At 36.6% G+C, this 25,314-nt stretch overlaps 2 protein-coding genes across 4 annotated transcripts in view; one reads left to right on the top strand and one right to left on the bottom strand.

Annotated features, from left to right (window-relative positions):
- LOC117219082 (WD repeat-containing protein 47) overlaps positions 1-25,314 on the bottom strand; it is a 186,841-nt gene that overhangs the window by 118,123 nt on the left and 43,404 nt on the right. For all 3 annotated transcript variants that reach the window (XM_076522912.1, XM_076522918.1, XM_076522927.1), the window contains exons 2-4: positions 11,942-12,641; positions 11,006-11,612; positions 9,854-10,202 (exon numbers count right to left, since the gene is read on the bottom strand). In XM_076522912.1, coding sequence (XP_076379027.1) covers positions 9,854-10,202; positions 11,006-11,612; positions 11,942-12,641 — 1,656 coding nt within the window. The remainder of the gene's footprint in view (positions 1-9,853; positions 10,203-11,005; positions 11,613-11,941; positions 12,642-25,314) is intronic.
- Positions 16,708-24,854, top strand: LOC117219074 (uncharacterized). Its single transcript, XM_033467968.2, has 5 exons — positions 16,708-16,813; positions 17,600-17,935; positions 19,887-20,025; positions 21,659-22,086; positions 23,959-24,854. Exons 1-5 carry the CDS (start codon positions 16,796-16,798, stop codon positions 24,376-24,378), a joined length of 1,341 nt encoding a protein of 446 aa, XP_033323859.2. The 5' UTR covers positions 16,708-16,795; the 3' UTR covers positions 24,379-24,854.

The raw sequence follows: 25,314 nt of genomic DNA, 5'->3' as shown, positions 1-25,314 counted from the left end.
CCGAGGCACCGTTAACGAGTTATTAACGAAAAACAGTGACCAATAAGAATCGAGTACGGCTGACGCGAGGCGGCCCAGCCAACCAGCGCGCGAAGCCCAGTTCCGCTCATTGGCTCGATCGCCTCGCGCCAGCCGAGCTCGCCTCTCATTGGTCACTGTTTTTCGTTGATAACTCGTTAACGGTGCCTCGGAGAAAATTCTTGTAAAGGAAAAAGATGCTTCAAATGACTTGAGGAACCCGCCACTTTCGGATTGCGAGACATTTGTGGGACACCCTGTATATACAGTATCAGACTCTGTACAGTACACATCAGACTTTGCCGTCCAGAGAAATAGCCTCGCGCAGAATTCAGCCCTACCTAAAAGGTTAATGGATGAAACTTGCGAAAGTTCGCGAAAAATTCAAGCATCGATTCGTTCAGCTGCTCGGTGATTGATAGGAAATCGATGGAGACCTTTGCTTTCTCGATGACCATGCCAGTCACAACCGAATGTTCTGAATTATTATTGTTTCGCGACACTCGTAAAGTATGCGTCCTTAATGAATTTTGAATGCTATTGGCAGCAATAATTTATTAGTAGGCAGAGACATTGAAGAGTAATCAAAATAAATATTTTGTACATAATAAATAGGAACCGAAGCAATTTAGGAAGCAATCTTGACATTTTTATATTTTTTACATTGTTTCCTTTTATTTTGAATTGGACTTGCTCAATTTTGTCATAAAAGCATAAAATTTGCAGTTTAATAATCGTCTTTTGTTCTAGGATCCGCTGTCGTCAAACTTCATTTCAGATAAAAAGATTGAACCGAATAATTAAATGTCGTTCGAACACTTGTAAATAAACGTCGTAAATTGCAAAAGACGATATAGTTTCTTCGCAAAAGAAAATTCCAAAGAAACTTAAACAAAAACACAATTTATACTAAAATATCATCTGAAGAGTTTAGCAACATTGTTTAATTTGTGATATTTACGAAATATTTGATGTACCAGGATCTCTATAAAAACGAATATAACGTAAATATACATATAATAATATATAATCTGGATAATATGTTCATGAAATACGAATCCAACGTAAAGCTATAAAAATAACATAAAAGTAGCAATCTCTTCTATTTTCCTATCATATTTCACTCAACAACTCAAACGTTTAAGTCAGTTGGTGCTCAAGCAATCATGAACGCATTAAGAATTGAAAAGTCCCGAGGTTATTAATGATCGAATATTTTCAAGCGGCAGTTTCGCACAGAACTGAAAGTGAATTCTTGAATAATAACTCGCTCGGTAAGCAACACCCGGAGACATCATATGTATACATATAATCGTCATTTATAGCTTGACCAAGACGTCCTCTGTAACCGGACACCGTTCGCAGTTGAAAGTACAGACACATGTGGTCGATTACCGCAGGTTTATCACGTTGCAACCACTATACCCGTACTCGGTTCTGGAGAATCAGTTAAACTTCGCTAGCTCGGTTCACGGTGACACGAAACCTTTATAACTCCTCCGCGCGAAATTTGCATTACAGGCATTTAGGGATATACAATCTGGATTAGCGTGTAAAGCGCAGATTTGCCAGCTAAATCCCGCGGATAATCGAATATTTAGATACGCCTAACTGAGATCTCGGTGCAGATGAAAATTTTGTGATATATTAGACTTGTGCAATACTTCAAAATTATTCTATTGTAATGTGATAAAATTTGCATTACAGGCATTTAAGGATATACAACCTGGATTAGCGTGTAAAGCGCAGATTTGCCAGCTAAATCCCGCGGATAATCGAATATTTAGATACGCCTAACTGAGATCTCGGTGCAGACGAAAATTTCGTAATATATTAGACTTGTGCAATACTTCAAAATTATTCTATTGTTTTTCTATCACCTACGGGCAATTTCTTCGTAATTTTACATTGAACTGTGATTTCTACTGTTATAAGATCCAAATAAAGTAATTTCTCCCAGAAATGTTCGGAGGTCGGAATTAAAATCGGCAGATCTGAGAATACTAAGTCGCGATTCTTCGGGTCTCGCAGCTCGTTTTTATATTTCCCTAAATTGCCATCAAAAAAACTCGGGACAGTCGGTAAAAAAGGCAGCGGTCAGCATGCCTAGAATAAAAACGACGACTTAACTTCTTTATTTCTAATCTTTTGCCACGATTCGAAGGCAATTCGGAGGCCACATGACACGATTTGAAGGCAATTCGGAGGCCCCATGACACGATTTGAAGGCAATTCGGAGGCCACATGACACGATTTGAAGGCAATTCGGAGGCCAGACGATACGATTTGAAGGCAATTCGGAGGACCCATGACACGATTTGAAGGCAATTTGCAGGCCACATGATACGATTTGAAGGCAATTCGGAGGCCCCATGACACGATTTGAAGGCAATTCGGAGGCCACATGACACGATTTGAAGGCAATTCGGAGGACCCATGACACGATTTGAAGGCAATTTGGAGGCCACATGACACGATTTGAAGGCAATTCGGAGGCCACATGATACGATTTGAAGGCAATTCGGAGGACCCATGACACGATTTGAAGGCAATTTGGAGGCCACATGACACGATTTGAAGGCAATTCGGAGGCCACATGATACGATTTGAAGGCAATTCGGAGGCCAAATACCGCGGTTTTTCATGCTTAATTCACATCCAAACAGACTATTTTATGTTGTCTTCCGGGAGCTTCGCCGATCCTTAGCATCGGCGTAGAAATAAATCACATAGGCGTAGGATTAGGACAAGGAAATTCACAGCAACCCGAAATTTGGCATTCTCGGGAGAATTAACTATATTTGGCTGAGATATAACATATATATTAAAGTAAAGGCTACAATAATAGGACTTTTAAGATTCTTTTGAAAACAGTAAGAAATTAGGCTAGGAAATAACGTTCGCATTAGCGCGAAATAAAAATAAGTTTACAACTCCTTCAAGCACTCGATCGAGAAAATTGTTGCTCTTTCGTACCTGAATTACAAAGTGTACTAATTTCCGTAGGAATTACCATTAAAATACGAATGCTTTAATTACGATTGCATAGCTGTCTAATGTCTGGTTTTTGCCGCGAGCCTCAATTATAATCGGCTCGTTTAGTTGTCTGAATACCGAAAATCGTCCGTCTAGACAGCGCATACCGCAAATATGCGCGTTCGGCTGTGTTTTATGATATTCCCGTCTGCATGAATGAGACAATGAAACCATAAATATGTATAACGAAACCAAAGAGCGAGGAACGTCGGCGAGACGCGAGCGACGGTCACGATTTCCCCGTGCCAACCATGGGCACGTACTATTCCCATACATCCGGCATCCGGAGTCGGAACAATGTCAACGGTCGATGCCAATGAACCGCGTTCGAATTCCACTTTCATTTCGTCGACGGTCGAAACCGCGGGCCGTCTCTTTTTCCCTGCCGACGTCATTGAAAGTTATTTAGGTTACGAAACCGCGTAAACGATTGTAACGCCTAGGATAAGAGATAACGAACTACGCTTTCGGACACGTAATAGCGGTGAGCAGGATGTGTGACGGGTGAGACACGTCCTGCGTTGTATTGTGATCACTGGACTGTGGAGTTTCAAGCGTCGAGTGAGTAAGTGAAATATAGAAAAATTAAATCCTTAATTAGGGTCCAATTAAATTGCCATTTTACGTTCAACTGTTTTCAATAGCAGGTCAACAAGATGTAATTTTAAACGCACCTTTTTCTGGAAAGTATTCCGAATTTTATAATTTTATAATTTTGTAATTTTATAATTTTATAATTTTGTAATTTTGTAATTTTTATAATTTTATAATTTTATAATTTTTTAATTCTATAATTCTATAATTCTATAATTTTATAATTTTATAATTTTATAATTTTTATAATTTTATAATTCTATAATTTTATAATTTTTATAATTTTATAATTTTTATAATTTTGTAATTTTATAATTCTATAATTTTATAATTCTATAATTTTATAATTTTATAATTCTATAATTTTATAATTTTATAATTTTGTAGAAATTTTGTACGAAAGAAAGTTTTAAAGAGTCCGTTTTTATCTTCGATCTATAAGACGCATCCAAGAAAGGAAACCATCTTAAGTTTTCTTTTTAGTTTTTGAGTAAATGTATAAATCGTTTTATACATCTATAGTTTATTAATCTATAATTTCTCGAGTCTAATCGAAACCATTATTAAGCAGTGTATAAATTCAGTATTTTCCTTGCGATACTTCTCTAATGACATGAGATGATTCATTCGATGATAACGAAACAATTATAGTTATGCAAAGAATGATAAAATTACTCGAAGAATTTTGAGACCTTCGCAGATACTATGCATACAACATGAACGTTTAAAAGTGACCGGGATTACCCCGACTGGTCGAAAATACGTACTCCGCTTTCCCCTGCAATTTTTAATTGATAACTGATGAGAGAAGTTGAACGCGAATAAGAATTTCACTGAAGCTAAAACGAAATTCAAACTTTCCCTTACATTGAATGCATAATGAATAAAAGCTTTAAATTTAATAGCCTCCTAGTCATCTGCAGGACATCATAATTCTTGAGATACGAAAATATTTTCTATTCAACGCTGTTAATTATGTTTAATTTATTTGTCTTGGAGATTTATTAGCCACTTTCTATCGGTAACGAGATTATTTAGGATTAATAACGGCAACTAAAAGGTATTTGCGATGGAAAATAATATCGTCCGTACCATTGTCTATAAATTTCAAAGTATTTCAATATCAGATTATTGATTACTACTTATCTATACTATTACTACTAATAGTAATAGTAATATAATAATATAGTAATAATATAGTAATATAATAAATTAAAGTTATTATATTACTATATTATTATACATTATTATATATAATTATATAGTATTACTATATATAATAATATATATATAATAATAATATAGTAATAATTTAAGTAATATAATTACTTAAATAAGTAATATAATAATATAATAAATTAAAGTTATTATATTACTATATTATTATATATTATTATATACAATTATATATTATTATATATTATTATATATAATTATATATTATTATATATTATTATATATTATTATATATAATTATATATTATATATAATAACTATCGTCACAATTAAAGGGTTAATTAAATGTGCAACTTCTATGAATTACCGTACCTCCTGCTCTTTAAATTAAACCTGCCAATCGAAAATCGAAGTCGACATAATGTCAAATCCAATCGAATTAAGAAATAATTTGTAGAATGGCGAATCTGTCGAAATTAATCAAAGGGGACAGTAAATGGAAAACGTCGACGGATTCGGCGAGTCGAAATGGTGCCTCAATGATTATCACCGGATGCGACCGATACGCCTTTGCAGAAAAGATACACAGCACTTGACATCTCTGAGCGTCGGTAATTTTAGCCGTTACACGACATTTACGAGGATGCGGCCGGGCCATTTATTCGTTCGCGAAAAGGAATGCGCGCGACGCTCACGAGGGATGACTTCCCGCCGCTCCTGATTTGTCCATGGTGAATCTACAGGCGCACGTGGCCGTGGGAAAACATAGACCATCGCCGTAGCTGTTGCCGGTCACTTTCAAAACAATCGTCCGCACATGCCCCATTTGAATGACAATACAATTTTTAGGGAATCTTCCAATCGACGGTTGGAAATTGTTATTAGGAAATTGTTATTTTACACAATTTTTCCATCACGAAATCAGGAATTTTCAGCATTCGCCAATGCACTCTTTCGTCGCGTAAAGATTGTAATTTAAAATCTATTTAAATGTGAGTTACTTTCATCGAGGTTTTTTTTAGATATAATTAAAAATATATACGATTTCTATACGTTGAAAGAATATATTTATTATTATTAATTTAATATTTATTTTAATTTAATATTTATTATATTTATTATTATCTATTAATAATATTTAAATATCAAATATTGCAAAAGAAATGGTATAATACACAAACAACGGACCTCTGGGACAAAAATAAAGCTGAGTATGCTTAGGGATCATTTATAATTTCATGTATGAATCTATTTGAACATATTTTTTAAAATACTCCTAAACGCGTTGGATTTTCTATAGACCCAGCATGTAGAAATCTAAATCAACACGAATTATCTAAATTAAGTTAAATAATAATAATATTTATAATCTAGCTCCTAATGGGACCCCTACGGACGGGAATCATCCCTCACGCGACAAGGACGAAGTAAGGAAATGAAATGAATAAATTACGTCAAAAACCGAATCTTCTCACAATCTAAAAGCAGTTCAAAGTCTTTGGACTTCGAATGCTTAAAACATCATCAACGACAGAAAAGTAACGAAAGCTCGTGCTTATTGAAAAGTGCATCTAATTATGTATTATCGCGGCTCTGTTCCGGCGTTCCAAAAGGGTGGAGCAAAATGATCGGAAAGTATTTCAGCGAAGCAATTAAAACGAGGGGGGGAGAACGGAGGAGCGAGAGTTAGAGGTCACTGTCAAGTCGTCAAAACAATTCCGTCATTCTTTTTAGCATAGCCAGCCGGGGGATGCTATTTCGATCGGCGCCACATCGGTGTCTAGACCGGGCGAGTTTATTCTCGGCGGCCGCTACGGTGCCATAATAAAGCGCGACAAAGGCATTCCCTTGCTGCCATCTGTTAGAGAATGTAGTGAACCACTCGGTGTGATTGACTGTACCTTGCGGAGCTGCGAGAAGCCACCGGGTAAACAATAGCGTTTCCCTGGATTACGCCGGCCGAGTAACTCGATGGGACACGAGCCAAACCGCCGGCCTTTCATTTCACCGCTATTCCACGGTGCTGATAGTTGCCCGGCATTACGGCCGTTGCACACCGAAACGTTCACGCACGATACACTCTGAAACCACTAGTTGGCGTCTCTGCACCGATATGGCTCTTTATAAATTATTTGAAGGCCCGTTGCGAGAATAATTAAGTCCAGAAAAACCTGGCCGTGTTGGCAGACTCCTAACCGTTGATTCCAATTACAGTTTGTGTGCATAGAGGATAGGGGAAGGAGTTGCATGCCAAATTGTTTGGACATGTCTCCCAATAAAGAAACAATGCACTTTTTACGGTTTCATTGTACAGATGTTGCTGAAATACACACACTGGTAATATAGCGCTGGAAATTGTTAGATGGTCTGCTAGCTGATTATGGTTTCCATACGCGGTACACCAAGAGGGTAGTTTTCTTCTACTTACTTCTATTACATTTCGCACACCATTTACTAATACGGTATAAGACGATTTTGTCGAATAAAAAAGATCTCTCGCGTCAGTAAAATCCAGGTTTTTAAGAAATTGTTATTTCCGTATAAAATAATTTGAATCGATACTGTACCGTGCGTTTACTGCTCGCATCATCAATATTAACATTGTTCGCGATTTTTATTACAACAGTTTCAAGTGCACGTAACTTTACTACGATTTTAGATGCATAGAGCTTTACCATTACTATTTTAAATGCATACTACGTTTATTGTTATTAATATTATGTTTACTACGATTTTAGATGCATACAGCTTTACCATTACTATTTTAAATGCATACTACGTTTATTATTATTAATATTATGTTTACTACGATTTTAGATGCATACAGCTTTACCATTACTATTTTAAATGCATACTACGTTTATTGTTATTAATATTATGTTTACTGCGATTTTAGATGCGTATAACTTTACCATTACTGTTTTAAATGCATACGCAAATATTGTACGAATTAGATTCCTTTTAATCACCATATTTGTGATATCAAATGTACGCCGAAAATAACATCACAACTAGTGATCGAGTCTAAATGTAACACTAAACGGTAAATCGACATATAACATTTTAAAATGGCGTATTGTATAATAAGCACAAAGTAGGAATGTATGGTATACGAACACCTCAAGTATAAGGACCATAATTGATTTTAGTACAGCATAAAGATCAAGAACATGCGAAAATTTCGTAATCGCAAAAGTATTGTTGCACAATTGTGTGATTCGAATAGTACATATATAACTGTACATTTAGGACCGTTACACGGGAAATAACAAAAAGATCTGTCTGTGAGCGTCAGAATTTTATCCAGTCATATAGTGCCGTAATCTAGGAAGAATGATGTTACTCCAATCATAAGAATAATACTGCTTGCCCATAGGCTTTTGCGATTCTCTAGGAAACACTATGCGAAGTATAGTCTGCGAATGGCGCAGTCATCAGAAGAGGAAACGACGTTATGTTGCTTACAAGAACGCGAGAAATTTTTGTATCCGATTAGTTTTTCTGTCTTCACAAGTTTTTAGTCTCTATTTGCATGGTATAATTTTTCAAAACTTTTCTAGAAAAACATATATACTGATGTGATGCATCGGTAATTGTAAAATAAAAAATCAGAAGTCATTTAAATCCATTTAGTAGTTCTAGTATCAAATTAAGCTTCATAATTAGACTGCGGATTTTTATTCAAAATAGAAATTGTCTGCATTCATTTCCTTATCAATTTGAATGAGTTGAACATTGCGTAGCAATATCTTTCAATTCTTTAGATGTTTGCACTGGTTGCAATTCGACCGAGTTTTCGTCGCAGATTCATAAAATCCGCAATATATTCCTAACTAATAAAGCAACAGTGCAAAGGATGATATTTGCCCCGAATCAGTGAAAACGTGCCAAAGAGACGCGGAAGACGGACAAGGATAACTAAGTAATTGCCGATTTCAATTATAGATGTCTCTCACTCTCATTTTTATGATATCCGTAAATGTTATATCATAAAATTATTATTATTATTATTATGTTATTTTTTATTATCCGTGGATGTTAGCAACTGGACAAATTGAATGCAGCGGTCAAGGAAAAGCGACCGGAATTGGTCAATCGTAAAGGTGTCATTTTCCACCAGGGCAATGCTAGACCGCATTGACTTAGATATTTCTTTTCAACCAAAATACAATTTTATTCCCCTGCTATCAAAATTTAATTACTTCTCTTTTATATAATATTGCATTCTCTTGTAGCTAATATTTAATCATTTTGTTTCAACCGAAATAAAATTATGTTAGCTTGCTATTAATATTTAATAATTTCTTTTCGAATTCGTTTAATACTATTAATACTTAATTATTCCTTTTTAACCGAAATACAATTTTATTCATCTGCTACTAATATTTAATCATTCCATTTTTATGATATCCGTAAATGTTATATTATAAAATTATTATTATTATTATTATTATGTTATTATTTATTATCCGTGAACGTTAGCAACTGGACAAATTGAATGCAGCGGTCAAGGAAAAGCGACCAGAATTGGTCAATCGTAAAGGCGTCATTTTCCAGCAGGACAATGCTAGGCCACACACGTCTTTGTCCACTCGGCAAAAATTGATGGATATCGGTTGGGAATCGATGTTACACCCACCATATAGCCCTGATCTCGCGCCATCGGATCACCACTTATTTCGATCCCTGGACAACTCCCTTCGTGGCAAAACTTTTAACGATGATGACGCTGTAAAATCTCACTTAACTCAGTTTTTGGCCGAAAAGGATCAGACTTTCTACGAGCATGGAATTTTCAAGTTGTCGGAGAGACGGCAAAAGGTCATCGAACAAAATGGAAAATACATTACAGATTAAACTTCATTCCAAGTAAAAAGAATTTTTTATTTCATTGAACAAATCGGCAATTACTTAGTTGCCAACCCAATAGTTCTAGACCGGGGAAGCCACTCCCTGGACGATCCAGGACTAATCACCGTCGCAGCAGCGTCGATAAAGTGGCTTAAAGTGTAATGCAATGTTTACTTACCCGTCACCTTGAAGTCTATTATCAACCACCTGCGGGGAAATTGGAGCCGATAATTGCCTGACCAGGTCGTTCCACTCCCTTTCCCTTTGTTGGAACTTCTCCTGCAACTTCTGCTTCTGTTTCTGATACTCTTTGAACAGTTCGCCGTTGTAACTCTGTTCGAGGTGATCACCGCCCAGGGAGGTTCGAACAGGGACTGTGGTGGGGTCCGTGATTTTCGCGGCTATTCCCGTTGGCTTTTCGGCTAGAGAGTCCCTTCTGGAACTCCTGGCTGTCGATGGGGCAGGCGATTCCCTGCCAGCGATTCTACGCTCGGGCGTGGAGGTCGCTGAGGGATCCGTTTTAATACCTGTAACAACGAAACTGCATTGTTACAAAAGGGAATAGTGAACGTGGTAAAATCTGTGTTTAGATCAGACGATTAGATGTTCGGTACATCGTACGCACAGACATGTCCAAAGATGTCAATATATTAGAATATATTTAAGGGTTTGCGTTTCAACACGTTTAAAAATATGGATGCTAACTTTCGAGAAGATTTACTTGTATTTGTTATCTCAGGATACTGATATTTTTCTCAGTATAAATAATTTCGTATAAACATGAAAAAATCACCACTTTTCATTACGGTAAAGTGACTTAAGCCACTTTCAAAATAAATAGTTTAGAAAAATGACTGACGTATATTAATTTTGTCCGACGTATTTTACTGAAGTGATGTTTTGAAAGGACAGTGATTTACTAAAATTGTTGAATAAATTACATATATGAGCCGTTTATTTCGAAAGTTGCATAAGTCACTTTTTTTTTTTTAAATGAAAAGATACCGTTCAATTGTAATTAGTGTTACCATTAACTCGATTTTTTTGAAAAAGTGACTTATGCCACTTTCAAAATAAACGGCTCATATGTAGTAACCAAATGAGCAAAAAAAAATAAGATCTGCTATCTTTTTTTTTATCCCCGATATCTTATTATCTTATTATCCCCGATATATATTTTATCCCCTTTTTATACTCGACCGAATTAAATTGTACTTACTGGAATATTTAGAACGCGAACGAATTCAAATACCCACCCCCTATGATTTCAACTTACAACCTTCAGTTTCATAAATGAAAGTATTTTCATGCTTGTTTCCAAAAAGCTCACCATCTGGACTCTTGGACTGTCCCCTCGTCCTAGGCGGTGCCTTCGGTTGGCTGTTGTTGTTCGTTGTTTCTTGTATCGAAGGCAACTGTTGGAATTCGGCGTAGCTGGAGCTAAGGAAGACGTCACCCTCGTTCTCGAACAGCCTGTCCACGCTGGTGTTCATCAGCTTGTTGTTCTTGAAACCGGTTAGGTGAAAGCTCGCGAACGAGGACCTCGACATGGGATTTATATCGCCGGTGGACAACGCCATTAGCGCGGCAGACGGTATCGGTGTATTTTTAGGTCCGGGACTCCTCGGTCCGAGACCAGCCTCTAAAGCGGGCACTAAGCTGCGCGACATCATGTCGGCAGCGGATCTCGGCCTGGTGAACGGCATCGCGCTATGCGGGAACGTCTTCGGCTTTATAGGGGTGATCAGCATGTGCTCGGTCCACGAGGTCTCCAAGGAGGGTCTCTCGAGCCGTTCCACGTCCACGTTCAACGTTCGCTGGGCGAACGGCACGGCGAACGTTTCCGGCGGTATACTTTGCAGCCAGGAAAGCAGGCTCAGGTCGGAGTCGCTGAAGCCTACGGAGCCGTCCAGCAGTCTGGAGAAGTTCATCTCCACCTGTAATTAGACCGATGAACTTCCTATAGAAGCGAACTTCTAATCGCGTGTCTCGGAACACGGTCCGGTCGTCTAGCTATAACTCTGAAATCTACCTAGAACACACTACCGCTTCGTTTGTGACGAATTAACTAATGAAAGCTAACAGATAGGGGCCAGAGGGTCGTAAATCAGAGACGAGTGCGCCGAGCGATGCGATTAAGCGAACAGTTAACCAGCGAAACGTTGGGAATCAAGTTCCTCGCGGATCCTCCTGATTAATACCCGGAAACGCACCGGCCTGGTCGAATCGTCGACGTTGATGAAATATCAGTCGGTTAACGACTTACCTGCTCGCTCTCCTTCGAGCCGGTAGCTTTGGCCTGGCAGTAATTAACGCAGGACTCGTACAGAATCCCTTTGATGATCAGCTGTATCAGCCGGTCGTTCTTCGCCGAGGTGACCGGGTGCGCCGGGTCCGAGCTCTTTCTGTCGCCGGGAAGGAACTTCTCGACCAAGGGGTGCACCTCGCGGAAGCACTGGACTCTCGCGTTGCTGGGATTCCAGTCCTTGTACTGCAGGTGGTCGGTGAGCCGGGGCAACGTCAGCAGCAGGCACAGGCTGCTGTACTCCTCCTTGGAGGGCGCGACCTTCTCGAGGTCGCTGAGCACCTTGACCACCTCCTCGACCGCGTTGTCCATGCTGCCGTTCGTGCCCGCCGCGATCACGTTCGCCTCGGACTTGATGCACAACAGCTCGACGTACTTGTGCCGTAGGATCGAGTAGGTGAACTTCCGCATGTCGAAGTCCGGCAACGCCTCCAACGGCTGGATGAACTCCAGCACGTCGTCCCATTGCCCGTCGAGGATCAGCTGACGAAGGAAGAGGACATCGTCGCTGTACTGACCGTTTATGACGCCGGTCTCTCGCTCCAACGAGAGCTGCGAGATGTGAAGGTCGCGGCTGTGGAGGAACTCCAAGGTTAGTCGTACCACATCCTCCTCGCGCAGCGTCAGATGCGCCGCCGGCATCACGTACCGAATACGCAACCTGGACAGTTTCCAGAGCAGAGAATTACAGCCTCGACCTTCTCCGGAGGACGTGACGGGTTTCATGGAATTTCAATGATGGGGGAAGGGGGGAGAGGCAAACTGAGAGATCGATGCCTCTTCTGACATGCCGTCAGAACGCGTCACCTCTATCGTGCAATACCGGTCCGCAGATCTACGAACCGAACGCTGCACGCGGTTCGTGTTCCGAGTCTTTCGTATCTTTTCGTTCGTTTTCTTTTCCTTTTTTTAGAACGTCGCCGGGGGATCTGTCGCGCCCGTCGATCTTGTCAAATTCGACGTACTTTTTAACAGGGATCGAAATAAGTTATCTCTCACTTTTTGGACCCGAACGTCTCTCGGAGATGGATTTATCGAGGATGCTAGGATAATGCTTCGTTCAAGGTAGTGGAGCTGGTTACTGTGCGGTGACCAATTGTTGTGTTTTTGGGCATAATTGACTTTATGTTTGTCGGATAAAATATGTTAAATTTTGTTATTCTTTTATTTTGTTTATTTTCGAACACAAAATTTGTTTACTCTTTTATGTGGTTTACTTCTGAATACAAAAATTTAATGTGTCTTATCCGTTAAGTATAAAGTTAATTAGGCCGGAAAACAAACCGAAGGCGCAGCAATTGGTCATCGCACAGTAATTGGCTCTACTATCCTACGTCACATTTCGAAGAAATACATCTTACGACATGAAACGAACGAAACATGTTACAATGTACTAAAATAGAGACTGCGTTGATTTATACTCCGAGAAATGTATGAGGGTTATTGAGCTTATATGCTCGTATATGTTTCTATAGAATTTTTATGGTAAGCAAAATTACTGCAACGAGCTTGTTTAAAAAAAGTGTCGCGAGAAAAGATATTTTAGAATCCATTCGATATAATTAGTCTATTATTTATTAGTCTATATAATTAGTATATAATCCATTCGATGGAAATTACTTATCCTAGATCGTTTATCAGAAAAGGTTTCGCGCGAGAAACACAAACAAGCATTGAACTGCGAATTATCTAAATACTTTAAATAGATAAATTAATTGGAGAGTATTCGGTATTCGTCACGATGATTGAGAACTTTTTTGATATTGATGAACTAGACATTTGTTTCCATTAAAAATAGTACTTGTAAATTCCATTTGTACTGGAACGAAGTAAATATGATCTAATAACAAAAAATGAGCTTGTTTAAAAAAAATGTCGCGAGAAAAGATATTTTAGAATCCATTCGATGTAAGTTCGATGGAAACTAGTTATCCTAGATCGTTTATCAGAAAAGGTTTCGCGCGAGAAACACGCAAACAAGCATTGAACTGCGAATTATCTAAATATTTTAAATAGATAAATTAATTGGAGAATATTCGATATTCGTCACGATGATTGAGAACTTTTTTGATATAGATGAACTAGACATTTGTTTCTATTAAATATAGTACTTGTAAATTCCATTTGTACTGGAACGAAGTAAATATTAGGTCTACCGGAAAGTTCTGTCTGATAATGTCATTGCAAATTTCAATAGATATGCACATATTCATTTGAGACATATATTTTTGAAAAATGTTGCTCACAAATTGCCATCACGCTGGCAAGAGGTCATAAGTAACGACGGAAATTATATTGTACAATAAATATTACTAAATTTATGAAAAATCTATTATTTCCTTTAACAAAATTTTCCTAGTAACAAAATTCTACAATCGTTTCGATCCCTGCACCCCTGCAATGGCACCCTGTTCATTCCGCCTATGACATATCGCATAGCAATTTGTCTAAAGATTTTGTTAAAATTTACTCAAATACTGCTAGATGCACGACTTAAGACTATAAAATGAAAATGTTCAAAAGAAACTAAAGAAATTTCATATTTTCAATTATACATAAAAATTCCGCCAGTCATATCAAGTCATATTACGAGAGACTTTAGGATACCATGACGAGCTTATGGCATAAAGAAAAAGGGCAAACAATATGTAGGGGACGAGGGAAAAAGCTGAAAAATACGTACTGTAATTGCGAGTACGACTTTCTAAAAAAAAATACCATTTATCAATGGATTAGGTTTAAATCATCGCAAACGATTCGAATTAGACTGTGGATTTCAGAGATTTATGAGTTGCCAACTGTTCACAAGGATTTGCATTATTGCATTACTACTTACACAATCTAGTTATAACGTATACAACAATCAAATACATTAATCAATTAAATAATAATATTACCAATAGAATGAAGTTTACACACTAGCTACGTATTTAACATTAAATATAGATTATTCTACTTCTGCCCTACAGTTGTAACATGAAAAAGATAAAATCGGTTTCATTGCACAATACTGGACTACCCTCTAGAAAACAAAGGAAACAGAGCATCTCGATTACTGCATGAAAAAGTGCTGTATACAAGATTGCTTCTTTACGCAATATTCTATTCATTAATAAATTAATAGGCCGTTTCGCTCACACTCGAATCGCTGAATGTGATTTTAGAACGACATAATCCCGCAGTAATGATTCAGATAGATCAAATTTAATAACTGCTGTGAAAGTGAACCAATTTGTCTCGAATTTCTCTTATTCTACTATGCACAACCTGTCGTAAAGCGATGCACAATCTAATCTACGTGTACGAAACTTTCAAAACACGGTCGTGAAAAACGTTCACGCCACCTCTGCCAGTAATCGCATGCCCCGGCATACTGCATATTCCATAAACATAACAAATTATTATTTCTACGGACCGGCGCATAGAGAATGCGATATAGTCAACGCTAGAACCGTTTTTTCTCTCTCGTTGCAGTCAAGTCGAGTGATAAATCTTACGATCAACAACGCGGTGCAATTTGATTCACTGGAATTACTGTTCGAACGAGCCGCCGTATTGCGAAACCAAATAATGGTATGCGCGTACGGAATGCGCGAAATCCTTGATTTTCCAAGTTCGTTGCACTTCGAGGCCGCCGGCCCTGCTGACATGCCCTGATTGTCGCGCGAAATGAGATTCGGATGTTGTTCTCCTACTGAACTACTATTGCAAATAATTACAACCGGCTCGATAAATTGGTCACAAATTTCTGCCACTTGACCAATTTAATTGCAAAGCCAATGCCAATGATTCCAGTCCGTTCGCACCGCTCTGGCACGAGTAATGATCGGTTTTCTGATCTCCGATTTGTCCTTCGTTACTTGTATGTATGTATATATAATATAATATATTTATATATATATATATATATATATATATATATATATATATATATATATATATATATATATTTTTTTATTTGAATAATTTGTGTGGGTCTTGTATTGTCATTAGGATCCAATTTCCAATATTTGTTTCTGAACACTCTAATGACTTTTTACTAACGCAATTGTTCACATTTTTAGCAAATTTGTTTACAAAGTCAAAATCGCTAATCAAGAATATAGTTAAAAATTATTTCTCCCGTTCAAGGGGAATCTCTCGAAGGGGAGATTTTTATAGGGGGCGAATTTTAGAAAAACCACACTATAGCACAATTTCACCTGATCGATTTTCTAAAATTTTAATGCATAACGTGATATCAAGTATCGTTACAAAACGCACCTTAATATAACATTGGAAAGGAGTTTTCAGCAGGCTGGGGCATGTTGCCGGAAATTATTCATACGTTGGCCAAGAATACAATTTCTATGTCGTTTGGGTCCAGCACTGCATGGATGGGTCGGAAAAGTTCCCTGAATTCGGAGCCAGACGGATTTCCATAAACGTTATTATTATACAACGCGCGTCTATGTGCTCTCATGAATTTTATCTCATGCGCCGAAATATGTACATTGAAATCCCAAAAAGATGAGCCAACTATTTCCTCCTATAGGAGAAAACTTAAGCGATGTAAAATGTCAATATTAAAGATCAATTCCGAGACATCATAATGCTTTAAACGAACAAGGAAACTCATTGAATTTTTCTGAGGCAATACGGAAACAGATATCAATTCCGCGAAGGTGCCAGTTGCCACACGTCGGAAGTACAGTATTTCAATAAATGTGTGTGTTATGAGGAATTTCTAAATTTGTGGTGTCAGCAACGCCGAGGATTTATTTATATGTCGTCGGAGCTGCGACTCGTAGTTTCGATCGAAGCGTCATTGACAACATGTTGCAGTTGTTATTAGTAAGTATTCCGTGCTTGGCGCATTGACAATTCCATAATAAAATGAAAATTTAATCCTTTACACTCGAATGATGATCTTGAGGCTCGCTATAATATAATAATAATCGCTAAAAATTACATATTAATATAAATATAAGTAAAAATTCTTTTGAACGATAGAGTCATTTTTAGTGGTTTCAAATTCATCCTATGCAATTAAAGTTGCTATTTAAAATCGGGTACTAATATTTTATTACTAATATTTAGGGGTAGGGTATATAATATAGGGTATAAAATATTAGTATACAGGTACTATAATGTTTATATTTCAATTCAATATTGAAGGAGATTATAACTTTCATTTATTAAAAACTACAGCATGGTATGACTAAATATATAATAGATTATATTATATAATATTATATATTATATTATATTATATTATTATATATTATATTATATTATATTATATTATTATATAATATTATTATATTATATTATTATATAATATTATTATATTATATTATTATATAATATTATTATATTATATTATTATATAATAGATTTAATTTTAATTAGATTAGACTGAAGCAACTCCAATTAAAATAGGCTTAAACACACAGGACTAATTAAATTAGACTTAAACAAAACGAATTAAAATAGACTTAAAATCAATTAAGTAAGATTAAACAAAACCAATCTAATTCCAGAATTACGATTCTTCTGCACTCTTCTTCGAGTGCAAAGGATTAATACATTTTTCGATTATATTTTAGGGCAAACATTTTATTAAAAAAAATTTAACAGATTTCAGTTGCTGGTCTTTTAATCGGTAACGCTGTTGCCGATGTTCTGGTGCAACCTGGCTACGGTCAACCGCAAATGCCGTTGCTTCCGCAACAGATAGTGCCACCCCTTTCGGCGCTTCCACACGTCCCAATTCCAGGCTACGGACCGTTCCGCTACCACAATCCTGGATATCATCTGGAGCTTCACCCGGTCTATGGACATTTGGACCAATCGCTTGTTGGATTAGGGCATCATCAAGGTCACGATTTATCGGGAGCACTACACAGACGCCTCCATCATGCGGGACTGAGTGGTTTTGGAATTCCTCGCACGCATGCACCCCTCATTCCTTTGGTGAGCACTGGGACCATTTATATGACATTTTCACGATAGTTAGACACCGAATTCCATGCACTCATGGCATTTTATCTTGCTGTTAGGAAACAATATGTGAGATTCGTTTCTGTGTAACTCTACAGGGTGTCCCAGGTTTTAATGTTCGAACTTTGTTAGTGTATTCTATGGCACGAAGTAAGAAAAAAATGTTATGTAAACATAGGTCGTATAGAGCTTTATTAAGAAGTTATAACAAAAATTCAGAATAGGAATAGTAATCAACTTGCTGTTACTGCGAGCATTGGCTTGAATAGATCAGCACATGCCGTGTGTTTATGTAAGCTGTGTTTATTAATACATTTCGAAATGTATTAATAACCGTTGTTGACAATACATGATTGACATCGATCGAAGATTTTTTTTTAATTTTTTTTTTTAGTTGATTACTATTCCTATTCTGAATTTTTGTTATAATCTATATGACCTATGTTTACTTATACAATTCTTCGTGTAATTCCAAATATATTTGGGGGAGTAATTGAATTATTTTTTTTTATATCAATCTTAATCTTATTATTTACACCTATTTTAAACTTAAATAAATATTCATCCAATAAATTCTACTGATTTAATCAATATTTCTTTATTGTTATATTTAAATTACATTTTATTATATTTATTAAATAATTATTAAATTTATTTTATTTTAATTAATTATATCTTAATTAAATTTAAGACACTTTCATATTTAACAATAATTGAAATCAAAGTTTTAATTATTATATATATATATATAAAATTAAATTATTATATTTATTATATATATAATTAAAACCAAAGTTTTAATTATTGTTAAATATGAAGGTATCTTAAATTTAATTAAGATATAATTAATTAAAATAAAATGAATTTAATAATTATTCATTTACTTTTCTTACTTTGTGCCAATACACTGACAAAGTTTGAACATTAAAACCTGGGACACCCTGTATAATAAAAGTTGGGCATAAGAATTTGTGACGCACGAAAAATAGCAGTCGTATGGTAGTCGTTGTAGGATGGTAACAATTATAGCCATTTTCATTCGACAAGCGTTTTTTTAGTTTATAACGAAATGTTATTTAATCACGGAATGGATACATCTAATATTTTCAATAGAACGTTCAACAGAATTCATTCAATTGAGCTCGGAAGAAGAAGTAAAGTGTTGAAGAACATTTTTATTAGAAATTCTCATCTACACAACATTTATTATCGTAATTCTTTGCTCGTCGATTACTCTCACAATCGTGTACGTCTACCTATTTCCGTGTTAATAGAAGAAAGCCTCGAAGTTCATTGCAAGTCACTTCAAACTAAAATTAAAAACCAGGAAGACGGTTTCTCGTTTCGATTTCAAAGGAACGAGTAATAGTCAAGTTTATTAAATTTGTGTTGGAGCTATTTTACTACAGGACTTGCTCGATATTAAAATGCAAATTAAAGGAAGGTTGGGAGCCCAAGAACACGGTCGCCTATCCGACATTATGAATTCGTGCAATGGACTGTGCGCGAGCCTGAAGAAATAATGAATATTACTTCTCGACATTTTTCTGAGAATAAGTTCTTCGTCCCTAATATCGAAGAAAGAAAATAGTCGAATTTATTTATTTATCGACAGCTTGTTGATAGGCATTTTAACGACTGAACTGTATCCAAAAGACAGTCGACAATTTTCTATTAGAGAATAATTTCAGAAGAAACTTTCCGACTATGTGAAACGAATCGTTAAGAAATTCTCAACTGCTGATCATTGATTTTAAAAGAATTGTTACAAAATATATATAATATATATAAATATACATAATTATTATATATAATAATATAATTGTATAATAATAATAATAATAATAATAATAATATAATTATATAATATATATAAATATAAATAATAAGATTATCATAGTGTTATTAACGGAGCTTTTCTCAGCCAGCACATCGAAGATTCAGAAGATCCGCTAGTGGGCGAGCCAGCGGACAACGAGAAAAACGCGTGGCTGTGGCCACGAAGTCGACCCTAAACGGAGACAATGGGATGGTCGTTGATTTGTTGAATTCCGACGAAAAAGGTACGAACATTTATATGCACGTATAAATACAAGAATTCGTTCGCAAGAATTTTGTTCCCTTCACTGGCAAATTTGATGCGTGAAAAATAAAACGTAACCGTATCACATTTCGGTTAACTTTGAATCTTACAAGCTTGTGAACATGTTGCACATGCATAAAGAGTCACAGTCTACTTATCACTAGACCGCGGATCTTTATGCAAATGAAAATTTTTCTGCATCAATTGCGAGAAATTCGAGCCAAATAGAAAGTTATTTCTAACAGACTTAATTATAGTTGAGAACAATGAATTACTTGTTTACCGTTATAAGTACACACGATTTCCGTTATAAACGCATAAAATCTGCGATCTACTTAATGATTATGTATTTGGTAACAAGTTGCATTGTGCATTTCTAATATTATGAATACTATTATGATACGGCTAATAATTGAATTAAATTTTAATATATAAAGTTATGGTTAGTTTATTATGAATAATAATTGAATTATTATTGATTAGTATTATGATTAAAATATTATAACTTATTTTATTTAGATTTATTTGATTAGATTATGTGAAATTTGTTAGTTATATGATTTAATTAGTTTGTTGGAGTAAATATATTTATGCTATTTTAATAGTGGATAAAAAATTAGTTACAAATCTTTTTATAAATAAAGTTTATGAATTATTATAAAAATTTAAATAGTTTTTATACGAATGTTGAAGTAGAGATTAATTTTTAATATTAAATGAAAGTTTGAATAAGAAATTTAAATTAAATAATAATACGACTCTGAATTCTAGAAAATATTATATGAACAACATTTATAATGAATCTTATCATTTATATTTCAAGTTACACGAAGAACAAAATTGTAAAGACATGGAAAGAACTGGAGAATATTTTCGTATTATGTGCAACTTATTAAAATTATTAAAACGGAAAAAGAACATTTTCATGTGACATACGTTCAAATTTCCGTTCTAGGTTCAGATAAAAAGAAGTTAAAAACAAGGATCTTTTATTTTTCTTCTCATTCCAAGTAACAGCAAAACGAAAGTATTTTTTTAGTCATTTTCTCCCTTTAAGATTTTTAGCACTGAAGGGAAGGTTAGCGAATCGGAGATCGTGTTTAAGGTTACTATTAATGCAGTTTATTGAATTGCTATCGATGAGCGCGGGCGCGACTAGCGTGGTGTCGTAGGACTAGCAACTTAGGACAGACTGAGCTTTTGGAGTTGCGCGTTTGTCTCTTTTATAGTGGAAGAGAAGAAAGGAATAGATGGATTTTCGTAGGAAAGGAGAAAGTTGGGAAAGTCCCGTGCGGGTCGAGGTGTGCAGATGTGAGGAGAATTGTTTTATTAGGGGTGCGTGATTTTTAGGGAATTTTGAGGATTGGGAACGGTACTTGTTTTATTGCTAGCGGCCGCGCTCAGGAAGAGGGATGCGACGCCACAGATTTCAACAAAAATGAAGTCATTTTGTCCAGTTTCGAGAAAAGTTATTGCGTTTTAAACGGTGTTCGAATACTTTTTTCCAGGATTAGTGTAACGCAGACAAGTAACTGTCCAAGCAATGTCTAGTACTTTTCTAACAACGGGAAGCAAAGACTGGTCCCTGTAATGAAGTTCATTCTGCTCGACAGAGAATCGCGTGGAGGTCCGTCAAAGTAAAAACGATCAAGCAATGTCCGACTCAACTCTGTTAGGCCTGAATCCATTGAGCATGTATCCTGCACAGAATCAATACCAGTTCGCAATGCCATCCTCCAGCTCCTATCAGCAGATCGTCAACCAAGAGCCGACGCTACCGAGCCAAATAAATACCCGAGCCGCGACACACGAACCAGCAATAACACCGCAAAACCAAGCCGCAACAACGATGGCGAGCACACTTCGTGAAATAAAACCTGAATATGTATCGAATGCTTTACCTTCGTCGATGGTAGTGTTAAACCATTCGCCATGGAGAACGGCGCAGTACGATGTGCAAAATCAACAGAGAAATTATCCTGACCCTAGACCGATGACCGACGCGGAGAGGATCGACTATGAAAAATCGAAAAACCATATAGTGAGTACTTCCTTTTAATCGACTTACTAGCCATCCATAAAGCAGCACTTCTGTTCAACAGCACCGAGAATTACGACTTCTTTTATGGTTACGATATTATTAGAGTTTCTTGTTCTTCGTAATTTTCTAGAAGGGAAAGATCATTTGTGCTTCTTATCTATTACGTGGACAAATTCTTGTTCGACTGTCGATTTCATGTGTTCACGCCTGAGAAAAATACAAACCAAAAAATATGTATTAAAATTGAAAACGACATAGAAAAAAGCCAATTAACAGTCTTCCGGTACTAAAGTCTTAGAATTACGGAAAGAGTTTTACAATAAATTTGCACTAATTGACGCTCAGCTTGGAAACGAAAGTGGGTAATTTGGGAAGAGGAAGTGTGATTATTCCAACCTTGCGGCACGTTTTTATAGTTTCCGATCGTCAACAATTATAAAAATGAGGTGCGAGACTCAAATAATCGTATTTCTTCTTCCCAAATTGTCCATTTTTTTGATTAAAAACTGAAGGAAAATTAGGGAGAATTTAATTATAGTTATTATATTATGTTATATTATATATAAATTGATTTGAGCATGAATTGATACCAGAATAAGGACAATTGATTTTGATTTTTGATTTACTACGTTTATGTCAATAATATAATAACTATATATTATTATATATTATTATATATTATATAACTATATATTATTATATATTATTATATATTATATAACTATATATATATATATATATATATATATATATATTATATTATTGACATAAACGTAGTAAATCAAAAATCAAAATCAATTGTTCTTATTCTGGACGTCAATAATGGATTTGGTATGAATTCATGCTCAAATCAATTAATGGTTTAACTTGGACAATTCGATTGACAATAGTTGACAATAGTAGTTAAGGGTTAAAATTGCTGAAATTATGAAGACTCCTGCATGAAGAATGATTGAAGAAATTTCTTAATCGATATAGAGACTTTAATGAAATTGGCGAATGGTTCCTCGTCATAAAGAAATACACGATAGTTACTTTTAAAGTTCGGTAGATTCAGTGTTAAAAAATCTGCACAATCCACTATAAAAATGAGCCGAAAGGCTCGAATAATCGCATCACGTCAATAACGAAGGAGTTTCACTTGGACAATTCGATTGACAATAGTTGACAATAGTAGTTAAGGATTAAAATTGCTGAAATTAAGAAGACTCCTGCATGAAGAATGATTGAAGAAATTTCTTAATCGATATAGAGACTTTAATGAAATTGGCGAATGGTTCCTCGTCATAAAGAAATACACGATAGTTACTTTTAAAGTTCGGTAGATTCAGTGTTAAAAAATCTGCACAATCCACTATAAAAATGAGCCGGAAGGCTCGAATAATCGCATCACGTCAATAACGAAGGAGTTTCACTTGGACAATTCGATTGACAATAGTTGACAATAGTAGTTAAGGATTAAAATTGCTGAAATTAAGAAGACTCCTGCATGAAGAATGATTGAAGAAATTTCTTAATCGATATAGAGACTTTAATGAAATTGGCGAATGGTTCCTCGTCATAAAGAAATACACGATAGTTACTTTTAAAGTTCGGTAGATTCAGTGTTAAAAAATCTGCACAATCCACTATAAAAATGAGCCGAAAGGCTCGAATAATCGTATCTCGTCCTCCCAAATTGTCCATTTCTGTGCGCAATCTGAGCACGAATCAGGGCGAATTCACAGCATTACCCGAAGAGCCACAATCTTCTTATCAATAGTATCAATTTAACAAAACGTTGCTTCCCATTTCAAATACTTTCTTCCTCTCGCTCTGACTCTCCATCCTCACTGTCAACCAATTTTAAGCAACGAACATTCTATCACCCAGGTAAGCCAGCAAGCCAAAAGCTCAGAACCGAGTGGAAACGGCGAGATAGTAGGTTCTCACCATCACAAGGCCAAGACAATACATTTACACCAACATGGGAGTTTCCGATCTAACAACAACTACGAGAATGAAGCTTCCACTCCGTGCACCTGTCAGGATCCTGTTGTCACGGTTTACTACGGGAACGACGAGGCAACGAATAACTTGCAATTGACGCAGTTAGGCGTCCAGCAACCGGGGTTGGCTCTTCAGCTCGCATCCCTGCCGGGGAACGATTCGCCGAACAGGGAATACTACACGGTTGCACCGCAGACTTACAGAAGTCCCTTGGTCTACTCCGACTACAGATATTCTGCGATGCCGCCGTTAATTGTGCAGGAAGCTAACACCTTTCCGCTCGCAAGATGGCAATTAATCTGACAAGCGATCAAACACATCGAACAACCAAGCTGATTCGCGACTTTATTTATTGGGTTTTGTAAATACCGTCGCTGTGCATTCCGTCGCATGTCACGTGACTCCATCAGCGACGTCACGGACGAGCAGTTGGGGGTTGTGTAGGGGTAAAGGGCAGCAGGGTTGCCGGGGATGCTCTCACGTTTGCAATCGGTCGCGTCGCGACGGTCAAATACGCTGCCCTTTACCCTTGCTCTACTCGACTGCTCATCCGTGACGTGCGGATGGACGTCACGTGGCATTTGAAGGAATGGACGGCAACGGTGTTTGCGAAGCGCGCGTTGGAATGTGTGCTCTGAGACTATCATCGAAATCCGTCCATGTAGCCATCGATTGTACGATTTCTGCTAGGAAACAATAAAAACTGTGGCTGTAACCGAGTTGAACACAGCGGTTTATTATATAATAACTTTGAATAAATATACGACCATTCAACATTATCACGTTTATTACGGTCCGCTCTCTTTTTCTCTCCTACTTTGTGGTTTCTCTCTCTCTCTCTTTCTCTCTCTCTCTCTCTCTCTCTCTCTCTCTCTCTTGCTCGCTCGCTCTTTCGCTCTCTTGCTCGCTCGCTCTTTATCTTCATAATAGCTTACACCTCGAGTAACTCGGCGACGCTAACGAGAAGCCTGCGTCTAATTGGCCTTTAGTACGCGAACCGGATTTAAGCGTCGTTACGGTAGTCCTACAACTTAATCGCGGAAGCGATCCAAAAGGAGCTGTCCACCATCTACCCTGACGATATTAACTCGCAGCCCCGTGTCTTGCGTAATTTCGCGTGAAACGCACAGATCAAGAAGGAAACAATTTTCCCGATCGTCCTTTCCATTCCGGTTCGTTCACGCGTCCCCGACTCGGCCCGTTTCGGCGGATTATTTCCTCGTGTTATTAAATACGATA

This window comes from Megalopta genalis, chromosome 1 (genome assembly GCF_051020955.1).
Source record: "Megalopta genalis isolate 19385.01 chromosome 1, iyMegGena1_principal, whole genome shotgun sequence".
Taxonomy (NCBI): domain Eukaryota; kingdom Metazoa; phylum Arthropoda; class Insecta; order Hymenoptera; family Halictidae; genus Megalopta; species Megalopta genalis.
The sequence above is the reverse complement of the archived record's forward strand: the minus strand, read 5'-3'. Positions and strand labels throughout refer to the sequence as shown.

Excerpts from the sequence above, each read along its gene's own strand:
- LOC117219074 (XM_033467968.2), top strand. Across the intron at positions 17,936-19,886 it reads ATGCACCCCTCATTCCTTTG|CCAGCACATCGAAGATTCAG; the intron begins GTGAGCACTGGG and ends AGCTTTTCTCAG. Across the intron at positions 20,026-21,658 it reads GTTGAATTCCGACGAAAAAG|AGAATCGCGTGGAGGTCCGT; the intron begins GTACGAACATTT and ends TCTGCTCGACAG.